The 24,257-nt window shown below is 42.6% G+C and overlaps 2 protein-coding genes across 2 annotated transcripts; both read right to left on the bottom strand.

The window, feature by feature from the left end:
- Positions 1-348: 348 nt before the first annotated feature.
- GPR135 (G protein-coupled receptor 135) lies at positions 349-4,982 on the bottom strand. Its single transcript, XM_010363105.2, has one exon. It carries the CDS (start codon positions 4,832-4,834, stop codon positions 3,335-3,337), a length of 1,500 nt encoding a protein of 499 aa, XP_010361407.1. The 5' UTR covers positions 4,835-4,982; the 3' UTR covers positions 349-3,334.
- Positions 4,983-12,746: 7,764 nt separating this feature from the next.
- L3HYPDH (trans-L-3-hydroxyproline dehydratase) lies at positions 12,747-24,170 on the bottom strand. The gene is given in 6 exon segments (XM_010363107.2): positions 12,747-12,979; positions 15,703-15,840; positions 15,930-16,052; positions 19,004-19,173; positions 23,662-24,112; positions 24,114-24,170. Coding segments are annotated over 6 exon segments (1,065 nt in total). The 3' UTR covers positions 12,747-12,853.
- Between the last annotated feature and the right edge of the window lie 87 nt (positions 24,171-24,257).

Here is a 24,257-nt window from a genome sequence, read left to right as displayed (position 1 = left end):
GTCTTTATCTTCCTTGGCACCGTCCCAGGTTTCTCATTGTCTTTTTCAAAAGACAGAGGCAGTACAGTATAGCAGTTTAGAGATGACTTCTGGCACTAATCTGCCAGGTACAAATCTCATGTTTAGTACTTACTAGCTGTGTGATCACATAACATCTCTGTGCCTTGGTTTTCTCATCTGTAAAATGGGGAGAGTGATAATATAGTATGCCTTCATAAGATTGCTCTAAGGATTAAATAAGCTAATGCACCTACTATACAGAGTATTACCTGTTGCTGCATTATTTCCGCCCAAATGAAATACCCAAACGGGAAGCAGAATGAGACATGAAGGATTACATTCTGGCCTTTACATAGTACTCAATATTTAATCCATTCCAGTATTTCATAGCTTTTCTTTCTCCTTTTCCCACGAAGTCACTATAATTGCATACTCATAGTAAGCACACGGAAAGGTCGAAGTCTTAGATTATTTTGAGAATCATTCTTTCTTCACCTTTTGAGGTATTGATTGTCTAAGTATTTACACTGGGTCAAATGGGTGGCTGACTTATAGCCTGCATATCTCTTGCTTCCAAGTTCATCTCTCTTCTTTGATAGCCTCTTCTGAAAATGCTACACCTTTTCTTCTCCACAAGTAAACTTGTTATGGCTGATTGTTGTTACAAAGCCACAAGGTCCTTGCTGAGGCTGTAAGCCCTCTGCAGATGAGTACCGTGGCTTCTACCTTTTAGTAGCCTTAGCTCCCAGGAAGTTGCCCTTATATAAAGTAGGAAACAAAAATGGTAGATGATGATCATGATGATAATGATGACAGTACCATAAGTGATTATTCTTCATTTCCTTACCTGTAGAATTCTGTGGGAATAGAGAGAAAAAACACGGGGTTCTGAGGCCAAACTGACTGCATTTCAAATCCTAATTCTACCACTAAATAGTTGGATAGCCTTGGATTAAAAACAAACAATTTAGAGCATTGTAAATTGTTCAGTAATTTATGAACAACTTTCTCTTTTTCCCCTCTAATTCTTGCCTACCATGACTCTCAGAGCCACTAACAGAACGGTCTCTTTCACAAGCCATGCTTTTCCTCAAACTTCCTGCCACGGAAGAGGTAGGGCTGGAATTCCTTTTCTTCCTTAAAGTTCTTCCTGCCATCACCTTGTCACTTCCAATCTCTCCGATTTTTCCTTCACTCACCAGGTAGGTTTTTTCTATATCACGTTTATTTTTCAATGCCTTCCTTCAATTCTTCTTCCCAGGCAACACACTATTTTGCAACACATTCACCTCCTTACTCTTAAGATCTCTAACTCTCTGCCCTTTATTCACAACTGTACTTCCTATTCTATGATATCTTTTATAATTGGAAGACTTTATCATTTCTCTCTAAATCCCAAAAGTGACTCGGTGTCAAAAAATACACATTTTTTTGCCTTTAACAGTCAAATACTACAGATACCTGTTTTTGTTAGTACAGCTGCATGAAGTCTGTATATGCTTTATAAAATAAGGGCTAGAGGGGAGAGATTATCTCATCTACTTTGTACTACATCGAGTGTAGTACACAATGTGCAAACTTCTGATTTGTGATGATACACTGAGAAGCAGAAAAAATTAAAACATCTTTAGCTCTGACATGAATCATATATTTCCACCTTTGATTACAAAATAATGACATGTACCCACCTGTCAAACAAAGAAATACTTAAAAACATATTTAAATACTTTACAGGAAGAAAATGCTGGCTATTTCACATTGAAATCTTCATACGACAGCTAATGTCTTTTCACATCTACTGTAAATAACTTGTTCAATTAAGGCTATGAAATATTGAAGAAAAGAGGGGTAGGATGGAGGGAAAGAAAGAGGGAAAAATAACATTTTTAAAAATTCCGAGTAAATGATCCTGTGTATAGTTGTATTTAAAATTAGAAAGTTCACCTACACAAATCCTGAATTACGTTTTTGAATTATTGTAAAACCATCTTTTTTGCTAAGATAGATATTTAAAAAGCATCTTTGATTTACATATTTCTAAAGATATTTTCGGTTTGCTTGAAGTTCTTCTCCAACTTTATGCCTGTGTTTTAATACCCTGTTACATATAGTCCCACACCTATTCTCCCTTTAATACTACATTATCTTTGACAAGTCATAGCTATAAAGCAACCATCAGCTCTTTTAAAAAACACAAAATACACCAAATTTCTAAATGTAGAAGAGTATGATCTTCTCGGAAAAGTCTATGCTAATTCCAAGAGGCTGCTTCTCAAAATAGTTATAGAATTTCTCTTTGGAATCGTTTTCAGTTAGCTAAAAGCCACATAGGAAACCCAACCTTGTGGCTTTATAGAGGTCTCATTTAAAAAAATAATAATAATTTAAATAAAGTGGCATGACTCACCTTATTCAATCAACTTGACTTCAAATTATATTTTTGGCTATATCCAAAAATCAAATTTACCTCAAAAGACAAAGATTTTCTACAATGAAAATATTTTTTTTTAATGTGAAAGCATTCTGAGCAGCATCCCAAAATTTATCGGAAATAAAAGTAGCAGGTTAGAGTAAGGATAAAGCTTCAAAGTTTTCCAAGGAAGATCATTCTGGGGATATGATGCTAGTGGAAGGAATGTTAATTTTTACATATAATCTTGGAAAACATTTAAAAACGCATTTATGTTCATACTTCTATTTGTCCTTCAGATGGTTGAATTTTATCTAATAATAACCACCTTTTCAAAATCCTAAAATGATTTTAAACGAGTTAAATGAATTAACAATTTTCCACAAAGGTTATTGGGGGTGGGGTGAGGAAGTGCACCAATGTGTGTAAGGATAAGACTTTTCCACTTGCAATCTAAGCACCCAAAGCATGTCAGAGATGCAAGCTCTAGAAGCTAAAGTTTTGTTGGATGCTAGCGATTTAGAGGGGCTTTCAAGCAGCTTTGAGGGTCTCCATTCATTCCTGAAATTCTACGTAGTTGAACAATACTAGCTGCATTCAATGTTTTGTTTGTTTCACAGTGTGGTCCTGTAATATGAGCTTTTCAGTTATAGTGAATGTTATTTTTGTCATTTTTGGCACTTACAGTTCACAATGCTTGGTTATGTGGTTTAAGATTGTTTTAATTTTTGCATTTTACATTCCTTTTGGCACTTTTGAAGAAGGGACATTGTCTTTTATGTTGTTTGGGGAAAGTGGTAAGCCTCCCCCGCCTCCAGCTTTAAATGTTTGGCTTTATGAAATCCACGACTCTCCCCCAGAATCTTCCATCATTAAATAATGCGAGTGGAAATTTGCCTTCATAAGCTGGCCATCCCAACCGTCTTAGAGGCTGGTATCCCCAGTTTCGGATTTAGGCTGTTTGGTCGCTGCCCTCACAGGCTCTGGTGGACCCTCTCGGCAGAAAAGTACAACTGGATTTTTGCGGGCCCACATGGCCATGTCCCCTCCCACTCCGCTGGCCGGGTTGGAAGAGGACATCCTGCTGCAGGCCCCCAGCCGGTTGGCATAGCGGTTTCGAAGGCGATTGCGGCTTCTGGCTTGCAGACCCGGGCCCTGGCTAGGCAGGAAAGCGTCCACATTCCTAGTCCGGTAGCCCTCCTCGCGGTTGCGCCCTAGGAGCATCGAAATGTTGGGATTGCGGATGGCGTAGATGACAGGGTTGATGGCCCCATTGGCCCAGGTCAGCCAGACCGCCACCACGTTGAGGAGCGAGGGGGCCTGCACCGTCTGGGCCTGCCGGGCGGCGGCCAGCAGCACCAGGAAGCAGTAGGGCCCCCAGCAGCAGATGACGAAGACGATCATGATGAGCACGGTGGTGGCCGTGCGCACCTCACTGAAGAAGCGCAGCACGCGCGCGTAGGTGTTCACAGGCCGCACGCGCACGTCCGACAGGCGCACCGTCTTGCAGATGTGGTAGTGGCAGAAGCACATGAGCAGGAAGGGCAGCAGGTAGCAGGCCACCACCAGCCCCACGCTGAAGGCCGCGCCCAGCTGCGCGGGATCCGGGGAGGTCCGGTAGAGGCAGCTGTGGAAGCTCTGCGCCGCCGCGAGTTCCCGGGGCGCCCCAAGCAGCTCCCAGGGCAAGGAGAAGCCCAGGGCCGCCAGCCAGGCGCCAGCCAGCAGCTGCAGCGCGCGGTGGCGGCCGATCTTCTCCCGCGGCGGCCGCACGATGGCGCAGTAGCGGTCCAACGAGATGAGCGCCACGCTGAGCGTGGACACGATGCCAAAGCACGAGCTGAAGAAGCGGCTGGCAGCGCAGAAGCCGCGCCAGGGTCCCGCGGCGGCGGCAGGTGCCGAGCCCCCGGGCGGCGTGAAGAGGTCCAGGAAGGCGGCGGGCAGGCAGAGCAGCGCAGTGAGCAGATCCGATAGGGACAGCGACAGGATGAAGGCGTTGGTGACGGTGCGGAGCTGCCGGTGCTTCACGATCACCCCCATCACCGCGCAGTTGCCCAGGCTAGACAGCAGGAAGATGAGCAGGAGGACGAGCGCCTGGGCCGCCACCGCAGCTCCGTGCGACAGCAGCGGCGCCGCCTCCGGGCTCAGGAGCTGCCTCACCGCCGCCCCCGCCTCCCGCGCTGCCCCGGACCCGCCAAGGCCGCGGCCACCGGGAGCGGCAGCTGTGCCGCCACCGCTTGCGTCGCTCAGGTTCCCCAGCGCCGCGGCCGCCGCGGTCGCCACGGTGCTGATGGAGACCACGGCTGCCGTGGCCGCGGAGGAAGTCCCGCCAGGCGGGCCGGCCGCGGAGGGGGCGCCGGGGTGCGGGCTGCCCAGTAAGGCCATGCTCGCTGGTGGGCTGGCCGGTGGCGGCGGCGGCTCCTCCATGGGGCCCAGTGACGGCCGCGGATCTGCTCATCCCGCAGCGGGGGCGGGGGCCGCTAGGTCGGAGGGGTGGCTCAGGGCCGGGGGCTAGCGGCCGCTGCGGGGAGCTGGGCTCGGCCGGAGGGGTGGCGGTCTCTGGGGACCCGGCGGAGCCTTTGACGTGGGTTCCGAACGTTGCCGAGGGAACCGCGTGTTTACGCAGGAGCGCGGGGCGGGACGCCAATCCAGTACCAGCTGCAAAGCCGGTCCCTGATACTGCGCCTCGGGAGGTTACTGGCCGGAGGCTTCGGGTTTACAAGAGTGCCAGGTTTACCTCCTCAGGGACCACTGTCCGGCCAGATAAAGCGCGAGTGGCATGCAAACAAATGACCACATTCAGCGAAAGTTCACTCTTGCTCTCTTTTGTAGGGTACAAATGTTCTACAGGCAGGCCTTTTGGGAAGCGGGGCGGGGGGTGCTTTGCTTGCTGTGGGTGCTTTTGGTATATACAGGTGGGAAAGGAATCTAGAACGTGAAGTGAAAGAAAAATCCAGAAGTCTACATCCAGACATCTTCAACTTGAGAAGTCGACTAATTTAAACCAATAATTCTCAAACTTGAGCTAAACAGAAAATTCACATAGAGGGCGTGTTAAAATACAAGTGACGAGGTCTCAACCCCAGCGTTTTGGATACGTCTGGGGAAGTGCCCAAGAATTTGTATCTCTAACGGGCTCGCTGATGGTGATGATGATGATGCTGGTTCCAGGACCACACTTTGAGAACCACTGATGTCAAGAGCTTCATAAAACGCAGATTCCCTGGCTGACAGAATTATTGAGGACGGGCCCATGACTCTAAACCCCCTACGTGATTCTGATACAGGTGCTCTGAGGAGCTAGGATATGCATCTTCTTTAGATGTTACTTCATTTCCATGGGCCTGGACCTTAGGCCCCTACTGGCTGATAAATGGGGGGAAAGGGATTGGTGCCTTGCCCTGCTAGCAGCCTTCATCTGTTCTCAGGAATGGGGTGTGTTTTGAGTCTAAGATGCTGCCAGCCTGGCAATCATCACAGATGCAGCTCCAGGTATCTGGCTGGGAGATACAGGGAAAAGAAAGGCAGGGCTACCCAGGGAAGTTGCATCTCAAGTTTCTGGGCACGGCCCCTAATGGGGAAAAGTGTGATAAACCCTCAGGTTAACTAACCCTGGGCTCTTCTCTAAAGCAGTGGTTCAGAGTATGGACATTGGACCAGCAGCATCAACATCCCCTGGAAACCTTGAGAGATACAAATTATCAGGCCTACAGTGCATAGGATACCCCTGATCTATCGAAACTCCTGTGGTGGGGCCCAGGCACCTATGTTTTAACAAGCCCTCCCAGTGATTCTGATGCACAAATTTGAGAAACACCGCTCTAAAGAATGACTAGTACATGTGTAGGTCTTAGAATCAATGGTATTAGTATTTGGAGTGCTTATTCATTCAGAAAAAATATCCTACAGGAAATTTACAGTATAAATAGAAGAACATTTAAGGTGGCAAACCAAAACTCGGTTTCTCAGCCTCAGCGTCATGGACATTTTGGGCCAGATAATTCTTTATTGCAGGGGCCATCTATACACTGTAGGATGTTCAGCAGCATCCCTAGCCCCTACCTACGAGATGCCAGTAGCACCTCTCCCAGCTGTGACAACTAAAAATGTCTTCAGATGTTGCCAAATGTCCTCTTGGGTTCTGTCAACCCCAGCTTAATCTAGACTGAATTCATCTTAATTTTGTCAATCAAGGCAAAAATATAATTATCATACCTTAATTTATTTAGCAAACACAATCTTCTAAGATTGTGCTTAGTTTTAGGAAACAACAAATAAGATAGGAAACCCAGCCCAAATAAGCTTAAGTCACAGGCCGACACAGTATATTACAGTGTGCTAAATATTGTCTTAAAAATATGTGAGTGAAATTATTTGGAGGTAACTAACTCTTCCTGATGAAGACTTTGTACAAGAGGTGACATTAGACTTTTTAGAAAAAGAAGAAAGGGGAAGAACATTTGATGCATGTGCAAAGTCTTGAGGTTAGTGTTAAAATGAGCAGTGTGTGAATTCTAGGATATTGGAGATGGGGAGTGAAGAAGGAAATAAATGATCAAAGTGTTCTGGGGCCACCTTATGATGGGCCTTGTAGGCCATGCTCTGGAGACTAAACTTCATCAGGGGAGGAGGGGCTAATAGCACAAGGGAGGGCTGTGAGCAAGTGGATGGTTCAGAAGGACCAGAAGGACTGCACTCTCCTGGTTCCTTCCTTCCTCATCTTTCTCAGTGTCCTCTCCTCTTCCATTTCATCCTCTTCCACTTGCCTTTACATGCTGGAGTTCATCAAAGCCCTGTTCTCAGCTCCTCTGGACTCCCCCCTCAGCCCCATCTCACTCACATCCAGGACTTGAAAGATTATCTATATATTCATTACTCAAATTATGTCTGTGGCCCCAACCTACATGCCATGCTACTTGGCATCTCTCCTTCATGTGCCAGTGGTGCATCAAATGGGTGCATGATCCTCTTCCTACTTCCCCTGAAAAACTTGGTCCTTAATACTCTGTATCTCAGAATATGGTAGAACCATCCTTCTAGCTTTTAAGCCAAAAACTTAAGAGTTTTCCTTGATAAATCCCTCCTCCTTACCACCAGTCCACATCCAATTCATCAACCAAGACCTACAGATTTTAGTTGCAGACTATCTTTGCATCCATTCACCTCCTCCATCCTGAATCTTGGCTCTCATCCTCTCTTTGGACTACTGTTGTCACTGTTGTCCTAACTGGTCTTCCCACATCCAGTCCCTACATTGTAGGCAGATAGGCATCATGCTCTTAAAAAAAAATTCTTTATGCCACTTACTTATTTAAACTCCTCCAATCAGGCCAGTGTAGTGGCATGTGCCTGTAGTCCCAGGTACTTAGGAAGCTGAGGAGGGAGGATCGTTTGAGCCCAGCAGTTAGAGGCCAGCCTGGACAACATAGTGAGACCATGTCTCTTAAAAAAAATCCTATTGGCTTTCCCCATTTATTTTAGAATAAGGACCCCAATCCTTAATATTTCCTGTGAGGCACTGCATGATTTGACCCCTGCTTCGTCTGTAGTCTCATTCGGTACCACTTTCCTTCTTTTTTGCTGTGTTCCTGCCACACTCGGCTTTTATGACTTCCTTAAACCTACCATCTTAGGGCGTTTGCACTTGCTATGCCCTCTGCCTGGAAAGCTCCATCTTCCTCCTCCCTTCCCTAGCATCCCCATCTTCGCATTAAAGTTGGTCCATGGAGGAAGCCTCCCTTGACTGATACCCTCCTCTCCCCATGTATTGGGCCGAGTTCCCCTGTTAGTTTCACAGCACTCTGTATTTTCCATTGTAGTACATAACCATGGTCTATAAGTTTCTGTGTGATTATCTAAGTATTACCTGCCTTCCCACTGTATACTATACGAGGACCTAAACCTTGCCTGATTATTTTATGAGATCCCCAGCACTTAGCACTCTAACAAACTGCTATACGAATGCCAACATACAAAAAAATATTTTTTGAGTAACTGTAAGAGGAGAATCTGGAATTTGGGAGACCACTTAAGGAGAGGCATTGTAATAGTCCAAGTGAAAAATGAGAGTCTGAAGTGGACCTTTGCAGTGAAGAAGGAGAGGTTATGTATAGATTAGGGCAGGTAGTATATGGATTAGGATTCTCTGGGTGTAAGTAACACAGTGAGGACACTGGTTCACATAAGCAATATAGGAATTTACTGGAAGGACGGAGGAAGTTCCATTTACAAAAGGACAGTCTAACAGCAGCTCCAAGAAGAAAAGTCAGAGCAGTCCTGTGGGTAGGGAGAGCAGAAACTGATGGGAGTGATATCTTTAGGCCACCACTGGAATAGATCAGCTTCAGTTTTCAGACCTTATGTCATTTCTCAAGATCTCAGGTCTGGGGGAGAAAGTCTGACTGGTGTACCAGTTTCTTGGCAGTCCTAGCAAGACTACATGCAGGTAGTTTCCCAAAGAAAAAGGAGAATGTTGTTGATAAAAGAAGTGGAGGCCAGGCGTGGTGGCTCACACCTGTAATCCCAGCACTTTGGGAGGCCAAGGTGGGCAAATCACAAGGCCAAGAGTTCAAGACCAGCTGGGCAACATGGTAAAACCACGTCTCTACTAAAAATACAAAAGCATTAGCTGGACGTAGTGGCAGGCACCTGTAATCCCAGCTACTCAGGAGGCTGAGGCAGGAGAATCGCTTGAACCCGGGAAGCAGAGGTTGCAGTGAGCCGAGATTGCGCCACTGCACTCCCACCCTGGCGACAAAGTGAGACTCCATCTCAAAAAAATAAAAGAAAAAAGGGTAAAAGAAGGGGAAAAGGCATGATGGCCAGAGAAATCCACAGCTATCCACCTCAGGAGCATCAACAAAGAGGACAAAGATTGTGAATAGGAGCCAAGGGTCAATCCCAAGTCCCTAGCTTGGTGGATGGCGGTGCCATTAATCAAGTTTGGGAATATGGGAAAAGGGCCACAATCTAGGGGGAAAATGATCTTGGTTGTCCTCTAAGTACTGAATCTACAGTATGGTCTTAGACCTCAGAAATTAGGGATGTGGATGTGGTTCCCTCTACAAGAGGGAAAACCATGGGAATGAGTGTGACAATTTAAGGACAGAGTAGTCAGGGAAGAAAGAAAAGCACCATGGATGGAATGCTAGGGAGTACTAAAAGTTAAGAAGCAGATAAAGAAAGCAAAGCTAGGCAGGTGAATGATATAGTTAATGAGGCACATTGGTCTATTGATAAATCAGCTGTTTTATGGTTTTGATTTTCAGAAAAGAAGGTAAGGCAATTTTCCCAGCCTCTTATGAGGGACATATTTGTGATCTTCTGGTCAACGCTATCCTTTACCTCCAGGTGGAGCGCTAACAGGCTTTTCATCTGTTTTACAGCTTAGAGGAGAAGTTGCCAGCCAGGATTACCCAAACAGGTAATTAAGATAGGCTCATCCAAAAGTTGGCTACTCACAGTACTCCAACCAGCAACATTAGCATCGCCTGAGAGCTTGTTAGAAATGCCCCACCCTTTGTCTGATGAATGAGAATCTAAGATTCCCAGGTGATGCACATGCACATTGAAGTATGAAGAACAGTGTCCTAAAGAGGGGTGTGGAATTTGTGGCTTTCAGGATTGAAGAGAAGGGTGACCTAACTCTTACTGAGTCTGGAGGACTTGGAGCAAAGTGCATTGTGAGTTCATGATGAAGAGGAGATGGGCCTGGGCCCATACAATTGCAACACTTTGGTGGGCATAAGGGGACTGGGTACCAACCTCATAAGCCTGAGTGGTTCTGTGGGTGAGCTCAGCACCAAGGGACTAGAGTTGCCTGTTCTAAAATGGACCACACCTGCCTGCAGGGAGCAAGCAGTGGGGGCCACCATGGATTGCATAAACCATTAGACCTGGCAATTAGGTAACGTTTCTAATGAGTAATGAAGTAGAAGCCAGATTGCAGTAGTTGAATAGCAAAATGGAAGGTAAGAAAATGTACCCATTGAGGAGACAGTAAGGAATCTAGAAGCTTAAATACTAAGGGAAGGAGTTAGCAGTGACAGCCATCTACAGAGGGAAGGAGGGACAGGGATGTTTGTTTCATTTTGTTTACAATCAGCACATTCAAATACTTAGGGGAAGGAACAAGTGGAGGGCGGGGGAGGGCAGGAGATTGGAGACACCTGAAAGAGGTTAATTGATGAGGCAAGACCCTCACTGAGATGGGAAGGGATAGATGTGAGCAGTATTAAGAAGGCAGAATCAACAGGGCTTTGTGACTGACTAGACATGTGGAGGTCAGAGGAGGAGGAGTTGATTTCCCTAATGTTTTTTACTTCAAGGGAACCAGGGTGAAGTATAGCAGGAATGAACACTATTGCAAGGGTTCAGCTCTGGTTTGGATTGAAATTTAGGAAGACTTAGGTAATAGCTATTGTTTAATGTTCAAGAAATATAACATTCTTATTAAAGTACTATGTCCTAGACCAAGTTATGGCCATCCTATCTTAGAACTGGAGGAAGTGTTATAGGAAAATACTAGACTTGGAGTCGGAACTCCTAGATTTGCAGCCTCTAAATGACCTTAGGAGAGTTGTTTAACATGTTTGACTTGCATCTCCCTTAAATGTATAAATGGGATAAAAACAGTGGCATACCATGGGTAGGGCAGGAGTAGTAGTTTTCCCTGGTGCAGTTGATAAAGGGGTGTGCCGTCTTTAGAGAATTTTAGAACAATACTAAAATCAACTAAAAGTCTTTTTAATATCACCAAGTGCTGACAATTCTAAACAAGGTCAGTGAGTAAAACTACCCCCTACCTTGATGGCCATGTAATCATAATATGCATTTCTGAATGTACTTCAGTATGTACCTGATAGATTATAAAATGCTACAAAATGTAATTTTTAAACAATCTTCCTTCAAATTCATGTGACTTGTGAGATTTGGAGGGAAAATAATGGTTCCGTTTTTATTTTATTTTTTTTTTAAGTATAGCAAATCTGATCTGCAAAAATTATTTGGTCATACTGAGTTAGTGATAATGTCATTTTTTTTAGGTAAGTGATTTATTTACTACAGAATTCTGTGGAGAATGAGTGAAAAACATCCTCACTGTTTTTGTGTAATAGAGAAATAAAAAACATTAACATGATAGCTTTCCTTTTGGTCAGGGAATTAAATCACAGACCTAATAATAAGGCCTATACAGACTCTCTGGGTGATAAAGCCAGTTAAATAAATTAATTACTTCAGTTTCTGGATGCTCCGAAATAAAATACTATTACCTATCTCACAAAAGAGTCTACTGAATTCTCGGAGAGCATCGCATCTTAGAATATTTTAATGCTTCAGCTATTTTTAACAGGCTCATAGATAAGTATTAACTAGAAGGAATACCAATCCTAAGCATTTATTTCATGTTTTAAATCTACCTAGCATGCAGCTGATAGAGTATGAGACTCATTTTTTGAGACGGAGTCTCGCTCTGTCGCCCGGGCTGGAGTGCAGTGGCCGGATCTCAGCTCACTGCAAGCTCCGCCTCCCGGGTTTACGCCATTCTCCTGCCTCAGCCTCCCGAGTAGCTGGGACTACAGACGCCCGCCACCTCGCCCAGCTAGTTTTTTGTATTTTTTAGTAGAGACGAGGTTTCACCGTGTTAGCCAGGATGGTCTCGATCTCCTGACCTCGTGATCCGCCCGTCTCGGCCTCCCAAAGTGCTGGGATTACAGGCTTGAGCCACCGCGCATTGTAAGGATTCACTGCTTAATTTCTACTATATATCTGCATTTTAATAATGCAATAAGCAACCCCTTTTATAAAAGCCCTAAAGATACAGCAAAAGTCTGATTACTAGTTGGTCTTCTTAGCATCAGTCTCTGATACTTCATTACCTGTGGGTGTAGATGCTGGGCTTTGCGCCACAGAGAACACCCTAGCAGCAGCTATAACAAAGAAGCTGACTCCAATCCCATCCTTCCCAGGCTATTGTGCTAAGTGTTGAGTACTTTATTATAATCCATCTCCTTTACATGCTGCTTATAGAGAGGACATTATTCTACTCAAAATAAATGGAAGACAAAAATAATGAGCTTGTAAAGTTCATTGTTAAATTCCACATATTATTCAAAGAGTCTTTAAAACAAAATATGATATTAATAGTAATTACTATAGAGCAATATTTTAAAAGTAGCTACTGTTTAAATTTTACCTGATATGTTAATCACTAGAAAAAGACTGAATTTCTGGCATTTTGTATGCTAGACATAAGTGATATTTATACCAAAATACAGTTGCAAATATGAAGTATAATGACTTTATATTTAGTCACAGGGTAGTATTTTAGAAAGAAAGATAGTTTATATGTATAATTTGATTATTGGTTTTCACATAATTTAGAGAAAACATTCATTATGGATAATGATTACTTTAAAAAGAAAGCCCTTAAAATCATGGAAGAAGTCACTTGAAAAGAAATCCATCCCTCAGTGGGTCGTCATCTTCTACTATAAAGCTTGCTGTACCTGTGTAATGGGCTTGTCCTGATACTTCCACTATAACAGCTTTAAAATCACCACATTTCGCTTCCTGAAAAAAAGATGGAGTATACTATCAAAATATTGCACTCATATTGTATCTGGCTTGAAAATTGTACTCTTGACTTTCATCATGTGAAGGAATGGCAAGGAAATCCTACGGGCAAGGGAAGGTTTTAAGGAGAGTGATATGGTCAGACTTGTGTTGTAGATAACTGTAGCTGTAAAGTGAGGATCAAACTGGAGAAGAGAGAGACAAAAGACCCAGAAACATGTTAAAAGATAACCTCAATTCACTGAATGATTCCATAGTCACTACGGGAGTTTTCAGTGAAGATGGAGAAGTAGAATATATACTAACATAGAGACAGTTTAGAGGTAGAACTGATAGGCCTCTTGACCAATGCATGTGGGAACTGAGGACTAGCAGTAAGTTAATTATAACCATAGTTTCCCGCTTGGAAATGATGCTAGTGATGGCATTAACCATAATGGGGAGAGAAAGGAAGAGCACATTTGAGAAAGGAAGGAAGAACTTTTTAACAAGGTGAGTTTGAGACACCTCTGGGACAGTGATTTAGAGATGAGTATAATGAACAATCAGGATTAAGTGCATTATATTCAGGAAGACATACAGGGTAGGTAGGCAGGGCAGGGATAAAAGTTTGGGAGTCATCATCAGTAGATGGTTGAAAACTAAAGCCTAGGAAGTGGATGAAATTGCCCAGCAGCATCAAACTGTAGATGAGATGAGAAGGAAGCTGGGGATGAAGTGATGGGAACATCTAAATGGAAGGACAGGGAAAAGAAGCTGGGGCAGGTAAAGAAACTGAGAAGGTACCATCAGGGAGCCTGGACAGGCCCACACAGACAGGGAGAGAGCATGATGCAAGTGAAGACGTTCTGGCAAGCATGACCAATAACTGTAAAACAAATAACTGGAAACATTAACTTCAGCATATCTTTTTTATGTTCTACTTTTTAAAAGAAGAAGAACTGAAGCTAAAGGTAAAATGTCAAATATTGTTGGGGTATAATACTTTATCTTTTTATAAAGTTGCTGTAGTGTGAGAGGTCCTTCACCAGGTTATGTAAGGATGTATGTCCACTGCTTGAACCCTGAAGGCTGGGGGGGTAAGCCAAGGACATGGTGCCCAGCCAAGGAGCGGGTATCTCTGAGAACCCAAATATCCCAGAGAATATCTGGGAACATACCAAGGAAAACAGTCCTATCACACATACACAGTAGGCAAAGAGCCAGAAAATTAGCTTAAAAGCAGCTGAGAATCAGGAGGCAGGATGGGTCTCCATAGTTGTTCAGCTGCTTCCCAGGAGTGCCTTGTATGGAAGTTCTAATAAATTCATCGACTTGCCGACCTGGACTTGTCTGAGTCATTCTTTGGTCTCTCGGCTCCCTCTCTATTTAGGGGGACATTGCATCCCAGATTCTTCTCATAACAGTTCCTATAATATAAAGCCTCATTGACCTTTCGCTCTGACAGCAATATAATGTAATGCTTTGGTCTGTTCAGAGAGACCCACGTTCATGACCTGGATCTGCTACTCACTAACTAACCTCTGGCAAATTACCTAATTTCTCCAATTCTCCATTTTATCATCTATTAAAAAGGATAACAACAGTACAGTACTGACCTTGTAGGATTCTTGTGAGGATTAAATGAGATGGCATGTATCAAGTGTTTAGCTGGAAAACTGATGCACAGTGAAGTATAAATGTATGTTATTATTTTTATGTTCCATTTCAGATTCTGAAGACAATGTGTTCCAAATTTTTGCATACAACATAAATGGTTTCACATGTCTAAGACCGCTATATGATGTAGAGATCCTTAAGGAAACTCTAATATTGAGAAACACCAAATCTTAAAAACAGCTATATTAGGATAGATTGTTTGCTATGTTAAAGGACTCTTCATGAGTAGAATAATTTACTGAATGTAGATCAATCATTCTGTAGTAGATTTCATTTACTACTGAGATTCATCACTTAGCTGTTAGCACATTTAAAATTTTATTCCATTACAAAAATTTGATGTTCCACAACTTTTCAGGGCTTTCACATCCTATTATATCAAATAAAACACTATTATAAAATCAAACAAAAAACAAACAACAAAAAAAAACCCAAACCCTAATTTAGTGGTTCTCAAACCTTTTGGTCTCAGGACCTTTTTATACCTTAAGATGTGAGGATCCCAAAGAGTTTTTCTTTATATAAGTTTTATCTATCAATATTTACTATATTAGGAATTAGATATATCTGTTCATTACTTCATTTTAAAAATAACAAACCTACATTTTTGTGAAAATAACTATGTTTGCCAAAACAAAAAAAATTATGAGAAAACTGGCAATGTTTGATATTTCTGCAGACCTCTTTCATGTCTGGCTTAACAGAAGACAACTAGGTTCTCATATCTAGCTTCTGCATTCAATTGGTTGGGTTATCATACATCACGTAGCCTCTGAAGAACTCCACTGTACACTCGAGAGAATGAGAGTGAAAAGCAAATAATGCCATTATTGTAAACATAGTTTTGACCTTCTGAACCCATGGAAAGGACCTTAGGGGTCCCCTGGGGTCCCAAGACCACACTGGAGAACCAATGTTCTAGTTGAAAAGAAGTTTTTACAGGCCTGCTTTAAAATTCTCTTCTGAGAGCTGACTGAAGAAATTTATCAAACACCCAACTCAGGCCTCTTCGGTCTCATAAGTGACACATTTATAAATAAGAAGCTAAGGGTGTCACTTACCCTCACAGCTTTCCCTGTGAATACTGAGCCAGTGGCACTGCTTTTGAAGGCTCTGGCCTGGTTCAGTTCCAGAAGCCCTTTGTGAATCTGTAAGGCAATTCGGGCTGTCACTCCTGAGCCAGTGGGACTTCTATCAACCTGTTTCAGAATAAATGAAGATAGAATGTTCATAATGTTTTAGTTCCATATTACCTGGCTTTTGTCCCTAAACATTCCAGTTTTAATACCTGTTCATCTGCAAAAACACAAATGTTGGTGGTTGGTTCCTTGGTATAAGCATCTTTTCCATCCGTTAATATGGTTCCATATAAAAAGGCAAGGTCTTCACTATCAGGATGATTAATTTTAAACTGCAAATAACAAAAAAAATCAACCACATACAAAATAAATATTTTGATTCAAATTTATCTTTATAAATAATGCAGATGGGTCATTCTTAGACGTAACTTTTTTATCCTTATCATTTTTAAAATACTGTTTTGGGCAACGTATACTAATTGCTAGAAATTATGTCGTTGTCTAGATGAAGAAACAACTTTATTGGAAGTTATAATTATTATCATACTTTGAGTCCCTTCTAAGGAAGCTGTCCTGCATATAGCCTTTGCTAAAAAAGCAGTCCTATTTTATACACCCCTCCCACCCCAAATACACATAGTCTTTGCAGCACTGACCCCAGGATGGTCAATCCACAGGCTGGTGATGGCTTCTCCAACAGGATGAGCTAAGGCAATCATAGTCTTATTCTCAGAAGCTTAAGGAGGATAATGTGGGAAAATCAGGCTCTGAGTATCTAGAGCTGAAGTTAATATCAATGATGGAGACAAGGGCTGTGAGAGGACATAACATTCTTTAAGAATGCAGAAGCTATTAGGTAAGAGAAACAATTGGATGAAAAATAGATTTATTGTAGCCGATGAAGTCAGTTGATTCATCAAAAAGAAGTAGATATGCACACAAAGAAGCAGGCACTGGCAGGGTAACTAAGTCACTCAATGGTAGATTCAGGTCCAAATGTGCAAAGCTACTTGTTCTTGGAAGTCTAGTTCTTTAACTTTTCCTGGATTTCTGCAAACATTTGTAGTATGACTGAGATTGCTATAATCTTACTTCCCTTGTATATCCTTACAATTAGTACTTTCTACTTCCAGTTACATGTCATTTAAAGCAATGGAACAGCTTTGGATTCTTAACATCCAAAGAGTCCATCTGAAACCACGTTAAAGTCTCCTGCAGATTGAATCTTTGTTCTCTATCCTCTTAAAGCGATATGCCCCACCTCCACTATAGCACATTCCAACACAATGCTCGCTTCCCCCACTGGAGCTAGCTCCTCGAAGATGGAGTTTGTTCTTTCGGATCTAGCACAGTGTCTAACTAACATCCATACAGTATGTTTTTGGTAAATGTTTGTTAAAAGAGTGACTGAATGAAGATGAATTTATATTAACTTTAACTCTCCATCCCCATGACCTTTTCCTAAATCTGCTTCAGCAGTGTGAATGGTCAACAGTTCACAGAGTAATTAATTGTACTGTCTGATACATCAATAATAGAACTTGTCCTCATTTTTCTTAGAATCCTTCCTCCCTCAAAGTCCACCCCTTGCCACCTTGTTGAGTTCAAACTCAAATGAGAAGGACAAAATTACACCTTTTATTAAGATATCCATGACTTTTTCTGTTCAATTCATTAAAAATTAGGAGAAATTATTTTGTGCCAAATTGTTAACTCAAACTATTAGCTGTCCTGCCTAATGGAACAGAGAATTGATATACATTCAGAGCTTCAAAAGTTACTATCATAATATAATTACACATATTGGTACTGGCAGTACCAGAAAAATAATTTAGAATACTGATACAGTATGTATGCTCATTTTGTTATTTAAGTTATAAATTATTTTAAAATAAAGCTTCAGAACATAATAATTATTAGTACATTAGACACTATCTTACACAAGTTACTTTTTACTACTAATACATTCTCACATACTAAATTTTCACATACTAAACATTCAAATACTGTACATGTGCTTTATTTATAGGTCCAAATTTCAAGGTAAAATGTGCTTCATTTGTGCTAGAAGTGAAAGAATATTCTAGAATTATTTATTATCTAAACTGATTTTATCAAAATAGCTTTCCCAAGTAAAAACCAGAGTTATTTAAGTAGTTATTTGAGTAACTTCTTAGCAATATAGGAAAAAAATAATAGGAATTAATGTTCTCTATGAAATAAAAAAAGGTTTAAATCCATTTTGTATGCTATATTTTACATTTATTATTTTCAAGTTTTACAGAATGACCACACACACGCATTTAAAATTTGTATAATTCTATAAATACATTTCTACACATTTAAGGAACTATAAACTATATTAGTATGTATGTATTATTAAATTTAGTAATTGCTGGGTGTGGTGGCTCACACCTGTAATCCCAGCACTTTGGGAGGCCGAGTTGGGAGGATCACATGACGACAGGAGTTTGAGGACAGCCTGGGCAACATAGTGAGATCCTGTCTCTATATAAACACACACACGCACACACTCACACTCACACACAGATTTAGCTGGGTGTGTGGTCCCAGCTACTCTGGAGGCTGAGGCAGAAGCATCATTTTGAGCCTGGGAATTTGAGGTTACAGTAAGCTCTGATCACACCACTGCATTACAGCCTGAGTGACAGAGCAAGACCCTGTCCCAAAAAAATAATATTATCATTTACTGAACATTTACTATTGGCCAGACACTACTCTAAGTCCTTTACATTTATTGACTTATTTCATTCTCACAACCCTACAAAGCAGGTATTTTTTAATTTCCATTTTGCAGACAGGAAAACTGAGGCATATGGAGGTTATGTAACTTGTCCAAGGTTATATACGTTACAAGTAGTAAAGCTAGAATTCATAGATAGTTTTGCTCTAGAGCAGGGGTGTCCAATCTGTTGGTTTCCCTGGTCCACACTGGAAGAGAAGAATTGTCTTGGGCCACACATAAGATACACTAACACTAATGAGAGCTGATGAGCCACACAAAATTGCAAAAACTCATAATGTTTTAAGAAAGTTTACGAAATTTGTGTTGGGCCACACTCAAAGCCATTCTGGGTTGCATGTGGCTTGCAGGCCATGGGTTGGACAAGCTTGCTCTAGAGGCTAAGATTTTAATAAGTACCCTATTCTTAGTACTACTAATAATTTAAACATCATTTAATTTTCTTTATAGACCTAAAAATGTGTATTTCCTCCATGCCACAGAGAAGGGCATTGGTTATGAAAGCAGAGTAATTCTGACCTGAGCTTTCACTGCCTCTGTCACTGCACTCGCTGCATCCACAAGGTCCCTGGTCTTTGCAGAACAAATATCTAGTCCTAACTTTTCAGCGCTAACAAATGCATAAAATGCACCGCCATATGCAATGTCCACCACCACCTTTCCATGTCCAGGAACATCCACCATAAGATCTAAAAAAAAGATGTGTTTGGAAATAAGATGTGTTTGTTAATAAGTATTTTAGCAACAAAATTCAAAGGATTTTTAATATGTTTATTTTTCAAGAGGGATGTTCTTTTCCTATCATAAAAATAATGAAGTAAAAATCAATTTTTTAAAATTAGTAAGCATCAAGTGAATAATAGCTAGATGTATCATTCTATTTTCTATTTTAACTTGATGATTGCAGAAGTTACAAACTGAATGTCATGCTTTCCCTAACTCATACAGACATATTCATTAACTTCTCTGAGGATCTTTTCTAGGAAACACCGCTGAGACCGAGACAGGGAAACCCAAGGGCATCCCTGTGAACACTAAGAAGGAAAATGTCTATTCCCCACTTATACTATGAGAGATGGTTTAAAATAGTAAGGATCTTGGATCCTATTTACAAATCAGTTTTCTTCAGCTGTAATGTCAAAACAAAAATTTTAAAAGATTTTTCTACATAAAGTATATATACTTATCTACATATTTTCATCTAATTAAGGTATCCTGCAGGCAAACACACAGAAAAATGACATTGTAGAATCATTGACCGCTACAGCATCATTTTGCACCAGGGTTTTTATTTGAGCATTTTAAGTCTGAATATCCCCAAAGTTTCACCTGAAGGTCAGTAGTTTGAAATCTTCAATCTGTATTTCCAAAGAAAGGGGGCTGGGTGATGTTTATTTCCCCTCTTCTCAAATTTTCCTCTTTTCCTCTTCCCTAATTTAAGCTGGCTTGGTGATCACCGTCTTTCAGGGAAGCCTATGGCAGGGGAGAAAGTTTGTCTTTCACGTTTTTATTTTACAGAAGCCTAAGCTCTAAGGGAAAGACATCTGTTGGCAAAGGAGTGTCCTGAAGGTAGAAATATTTCTCCTAGAGATACATTTTTTCTGCCTTGAGAAGAGTGGAGGCTGAAGGTCCTTAGTGCACAGAGGACTTGTGTTAACTTCCACAGGGCAACACAGGAGCAGGACGTGAAGAAACAGAGGACGGGGAGGTGGTGCAGAGGGCATGGACCAGGTGAGGTGGGACAGCCAATGCTGCTGCTCCACTTCGCTGATTAACTGTGTAAGCTGAGGACTGAAGTGCCATCCTCTCCAAGGCCACAGCCCTTTTAAGAAACCTTTTGCTCACACATATCAGGAAAGGGGACAACACATAGAGTGATGAGGCTAAGTGAACCAAAAGGACAGAGTAGGGTTTCAATTTCAGAAATTAAGTTTTGGGAAAGAAAATGTCTTGTGTTCTTGAGTTTTCATGCTAAGTCATACAAAGATACCAGCATGCTATCAGTCCACAGAAGGCTATCAGTATGCTGTCAGTCCACATTAGTCCACAGAAGCCCTTTTAACCCATGATGTGTTAAAATAGATCAAGTTTATCATCGAAAGAGTAAAACAGGCTGTGGATTGTAACAACAAAACTGAATAAAAAATGTCTTTATCTTGATGCTCGTGCAACAAGAAAAGCAAGTTTCATGAAAAGAGAATGGGGAAGTTAATAGAAATGAGAGACTGCTGGAAGGTGGAGAGCTAAGGTGAGGATGAAGATCAGCACTTACCAGGAGACCCAGGTGATGGTCCCGGGGCTCAGTCTGCCTGCCCTCTTCTCTTGATTGTAACACCCGAATGCGGCATTGGCCACCAGTCCGGGGGCCAGGATGGAGTTGGGAAGCTGGTTCAGGAGAAGTCATCCCTGAGCCTACAATCATTTCCCTGGCCCACCCTTTCTAGAATCTTGGGTCTGGTTTTCTTGGGGTGGGCAGTTGGGTAGAGTGCTACACCTCACTGAGTTTTGGTTTCCTTTTCTTTAAAACGGACCAAATTTCCTTTAAAGTTACCCTTGTCCATCAATTATCGGTGACTCTTTCATTTTTTAATCACTAAATTACTAACATTAAAAATTAAGATATTTATTTCACCCATGAGTACTTCCTATGTGGCAGGTCTTTACATATACTAGCTCCTTAATTCATTACATTAGCGCCTTAATTACTACAGCCCTGAGAGGTAGGTACTGTTTTACTTACTATCCTCACATTATTCCCTGACTTACCCACCAAATAAGTGGCAGAGCTTGGGGTCAAACCCAGGACCAGGTGACTCCAAAGCCCAAACCCTTTCTACTAAAATACACAACCTCTATCCAGAACACAATCCAAAATCTAAGGGTTTTTCTTTTCTTCTATACAAGCATATCACTGAAATTTCAATTTGATTTACTTTGCTCAAGACTTAGTGAGCACCTACTATGTGCCAATTACTGTAGAAGATATAAGAAGTACAAGGAAGAATAAAACATAGGCTTTTCCCTTCTTGGAGTTTAGTTGGACAAGATAGATTTTAAAATACGCTGTATCTGTGAATGAGGTGTGATACACTAAGCAGTATTCCAGAAATTGAAACATATCTCCTTAAACTACAAAAAATTTTAAGGATGAGAGGCAAGCCATATGATAGGCCAGGGTTCCAACCCTAGTTCTGCCATTTAATATGGTTTTGGTGTCTTGTGCAGACTGTACCTGCTATTTCTCCTCAAAGAGTTGTTTTGAAAATTCCATGTGTGGGGAGTTCCTGGCACAGATTAGGGACTCGAAGGCCAAAACTTTAATTTCCAATGGGAATAGGTTTCTCAAGAGGACCAGATGTTTACATTTGTCAATCAGCATATTCTTCTCCAAATTTCACTTATTTAGTTACTCATTCAACAAATATTCATTGACTAACTACTCTTCTAGACACCTAGAATACTGTGAACAAAAAAGAGTTTGCATTTTAGCCCAGTGGGGTGGAGAAGAACTCAACAACCCTCCGAGGTGGGTACTATTGTCATCCTCATTTTACAGACTGTGATACTGAGGTATGAACTCTAGCACAAGGTCACTGAGATGGCGAGAGGTGGGGCAGTGACCTTGAACTCTATGTCTGTCTTGTATGCATTTTTCAAAGTAGAGAATATAGCATTTCATTTTCTTAACTCAGTTACCATTAATTATTGTACTGTCACACAGTGATGCTCTCAGGAACTACTGAGAGGAACTACTGAGGTCAAGTGGTTGACTGACCCTGGCCCTAACTGACCCAGAAATGTGATGTAGTTCGTGTTCTTGCTGCCAGCTGCCATTTCCCACAGAAGTCTAGAGTGTTTCTAATCTGCTGCTGTAGTTGCCTGGGGGGAATTCTGGTAACCACGCTAGTTAAACTGTTGAGGTTTTAAAAATGGAATCGTAAACATAAATTCTGTCTCCCTCAAGTGGCCTCCCAATCTGGAAGTGACACCATTCTCTGGGAAAATGGCATCAATTTCTCCAGAGGCATTCTTCGTTAACTTGTGGGTTTCAGCTGCCTGAGGTTGCTCTAAAAGTGCCTGTTTTATTACTTATCAAATCAGGCTAATCTGAAACCTAGTTCTTCAGGGGGAATCAAGGTCCAACTTTCTAACAGATGATTTGCATGGCTTGAAGATTTTTAAGAGAATGATAACTCTATTCCTGGTAAACCGGCTCCTGGCTCACTTCCAGTCACAACGACTAAAGCATTCTTACTGATAAGACTGCGGCCCCCGGGAGGTAGTATTCAGATGAGAAACCAGATGCCAGCTTGCCAGGTCATCCCCATGAGGGATCTCCCTCGTGTAAGGGTTATGGTTATACAGAGGCCCTGCTTTACATAAGCTGTACAAGGATCTGTACTAGGGAATCCAGCAAAACCTTTTAATCACACAATAGGCCTACGGAACTTTAGCAATCATATATACCTTGCAATCTATCTCCAGGAATACAGTATCTTGCATACTCTCATTTAATCCTAACAAAAAAACTCTATGAGGTAAGAGAATAAACAGGCACAGAGAAATTAAGTAATTTGCCTCAAGTTGCACAGCTTTAGGGGGTTATCAGGATTTGAAACCAGGCAATGTGTGTTCCTGTTCTTAAAGAAAAGCAACATTCGTATCTTAATGATTTATAAACTGCTTTGTTCATTCCTTCTCATTTAATTCTTCCTCAAAGAAGTGAGGGAGGTGAGGAAAGGAGACCAGGTTTAGTAACTTACTGTGATTCTGTGTCTACCAAGCATATTCTGAGCCAGCCTGGAACCCTGGTACATTGGCTGTTCTTCGCTCTTTCCTTGACCCTGACCGTACTTTGCTTTACCCACCGGTGAAATCTCTAGGAATGCCTCACCAGTGCAGAAGGAGGCGCTGAGTCAGGGTAACACGGAATTCCTCACTCCTCAAGGGTCTCTCAAAACCACAGGCGGATGGGAGTCAGGGAAAACAGAAATTGCACGCACCAAGCAAATACGCAAGACTGCTGACACACGTTCGCAGTGATTTACCTTTTTATTAATTGCAAGGGCACGCGGGATGGGTTAGTTGCGAGAGTTCCAGCCTAGAGACACCGTTAATGTTGTTAGTTGCGTCCCGGTTGCAGCTCCGCCCTGGGCTGCAAACGTCCCGCCCGTTACCTGTTGCCAGCACGAAGGCCGGGACGCTATGGAAGCGCACCGGGCCGTGGCTGTGGCCGTCCTCGCACGCCACGAAGGCGGTCACCAGCCCGCATGGGCAGTGGATGTTGACGCGGGCCTCGCGGGTGCCCGCAGCTGGCGCCGGCACAAGCCCGAAGTCCAAGGCGAAGCGGCCCAGCGCCAGCACTGCGTGTCCGCACATGGAGCTGTAGCCCTCGTTGTGCAGGAACAGGACGCCCAGGTGCGCGTCCGGCAGCTCGCTCGGCACTAGGACAGCCCCGTACATGTCCCGGTGCCCTCGGGGCTCGAACATGAGCCGTCGCCGCACGTGGTCAAGGTGCTGGCGCATGTAGCGCCGCTTGGCCAGCAGGGTGGGCCCGGACACCTCCGGACACCCAGCCAGCACGATGCGCAGGGGCTCGCCGCCCGTGTGCATGTCCACCACCGACAGGCACCGGCGTCCCCGGATCATGCGGGGGCAGCCGGGGCACCGCCAGCGCGCTCTCCATGGTCTGCGTCCGGGGACACAAGAACCGTCCTGCAGCGATGGCTTCAAGCCCGACCCCTACCCACTGACTCCTCGCGAGGAGGGCGGG

The sequence above is a fragment of the Rhinopithecus roxellana genome, chromosome 5 (genome assembly GCF_007565055.1).
Source record: "Rhinopithecus roxellana isolate Shanxi Qingling chromosome 5, ASM756505v1, whole genome shotgun sequence".
Taxonomy (NCBI): Eukaryota; Metazoa; Chordata; class Mammalia; order Primates; family Cercopithecidae; genus Rhinopithecus; species Rhinopithecus roxellana.
Note: the sequence above shows the minus strand (reverse complement) of the source record. Positions and strands in the feature narration are given on the sequence as shown.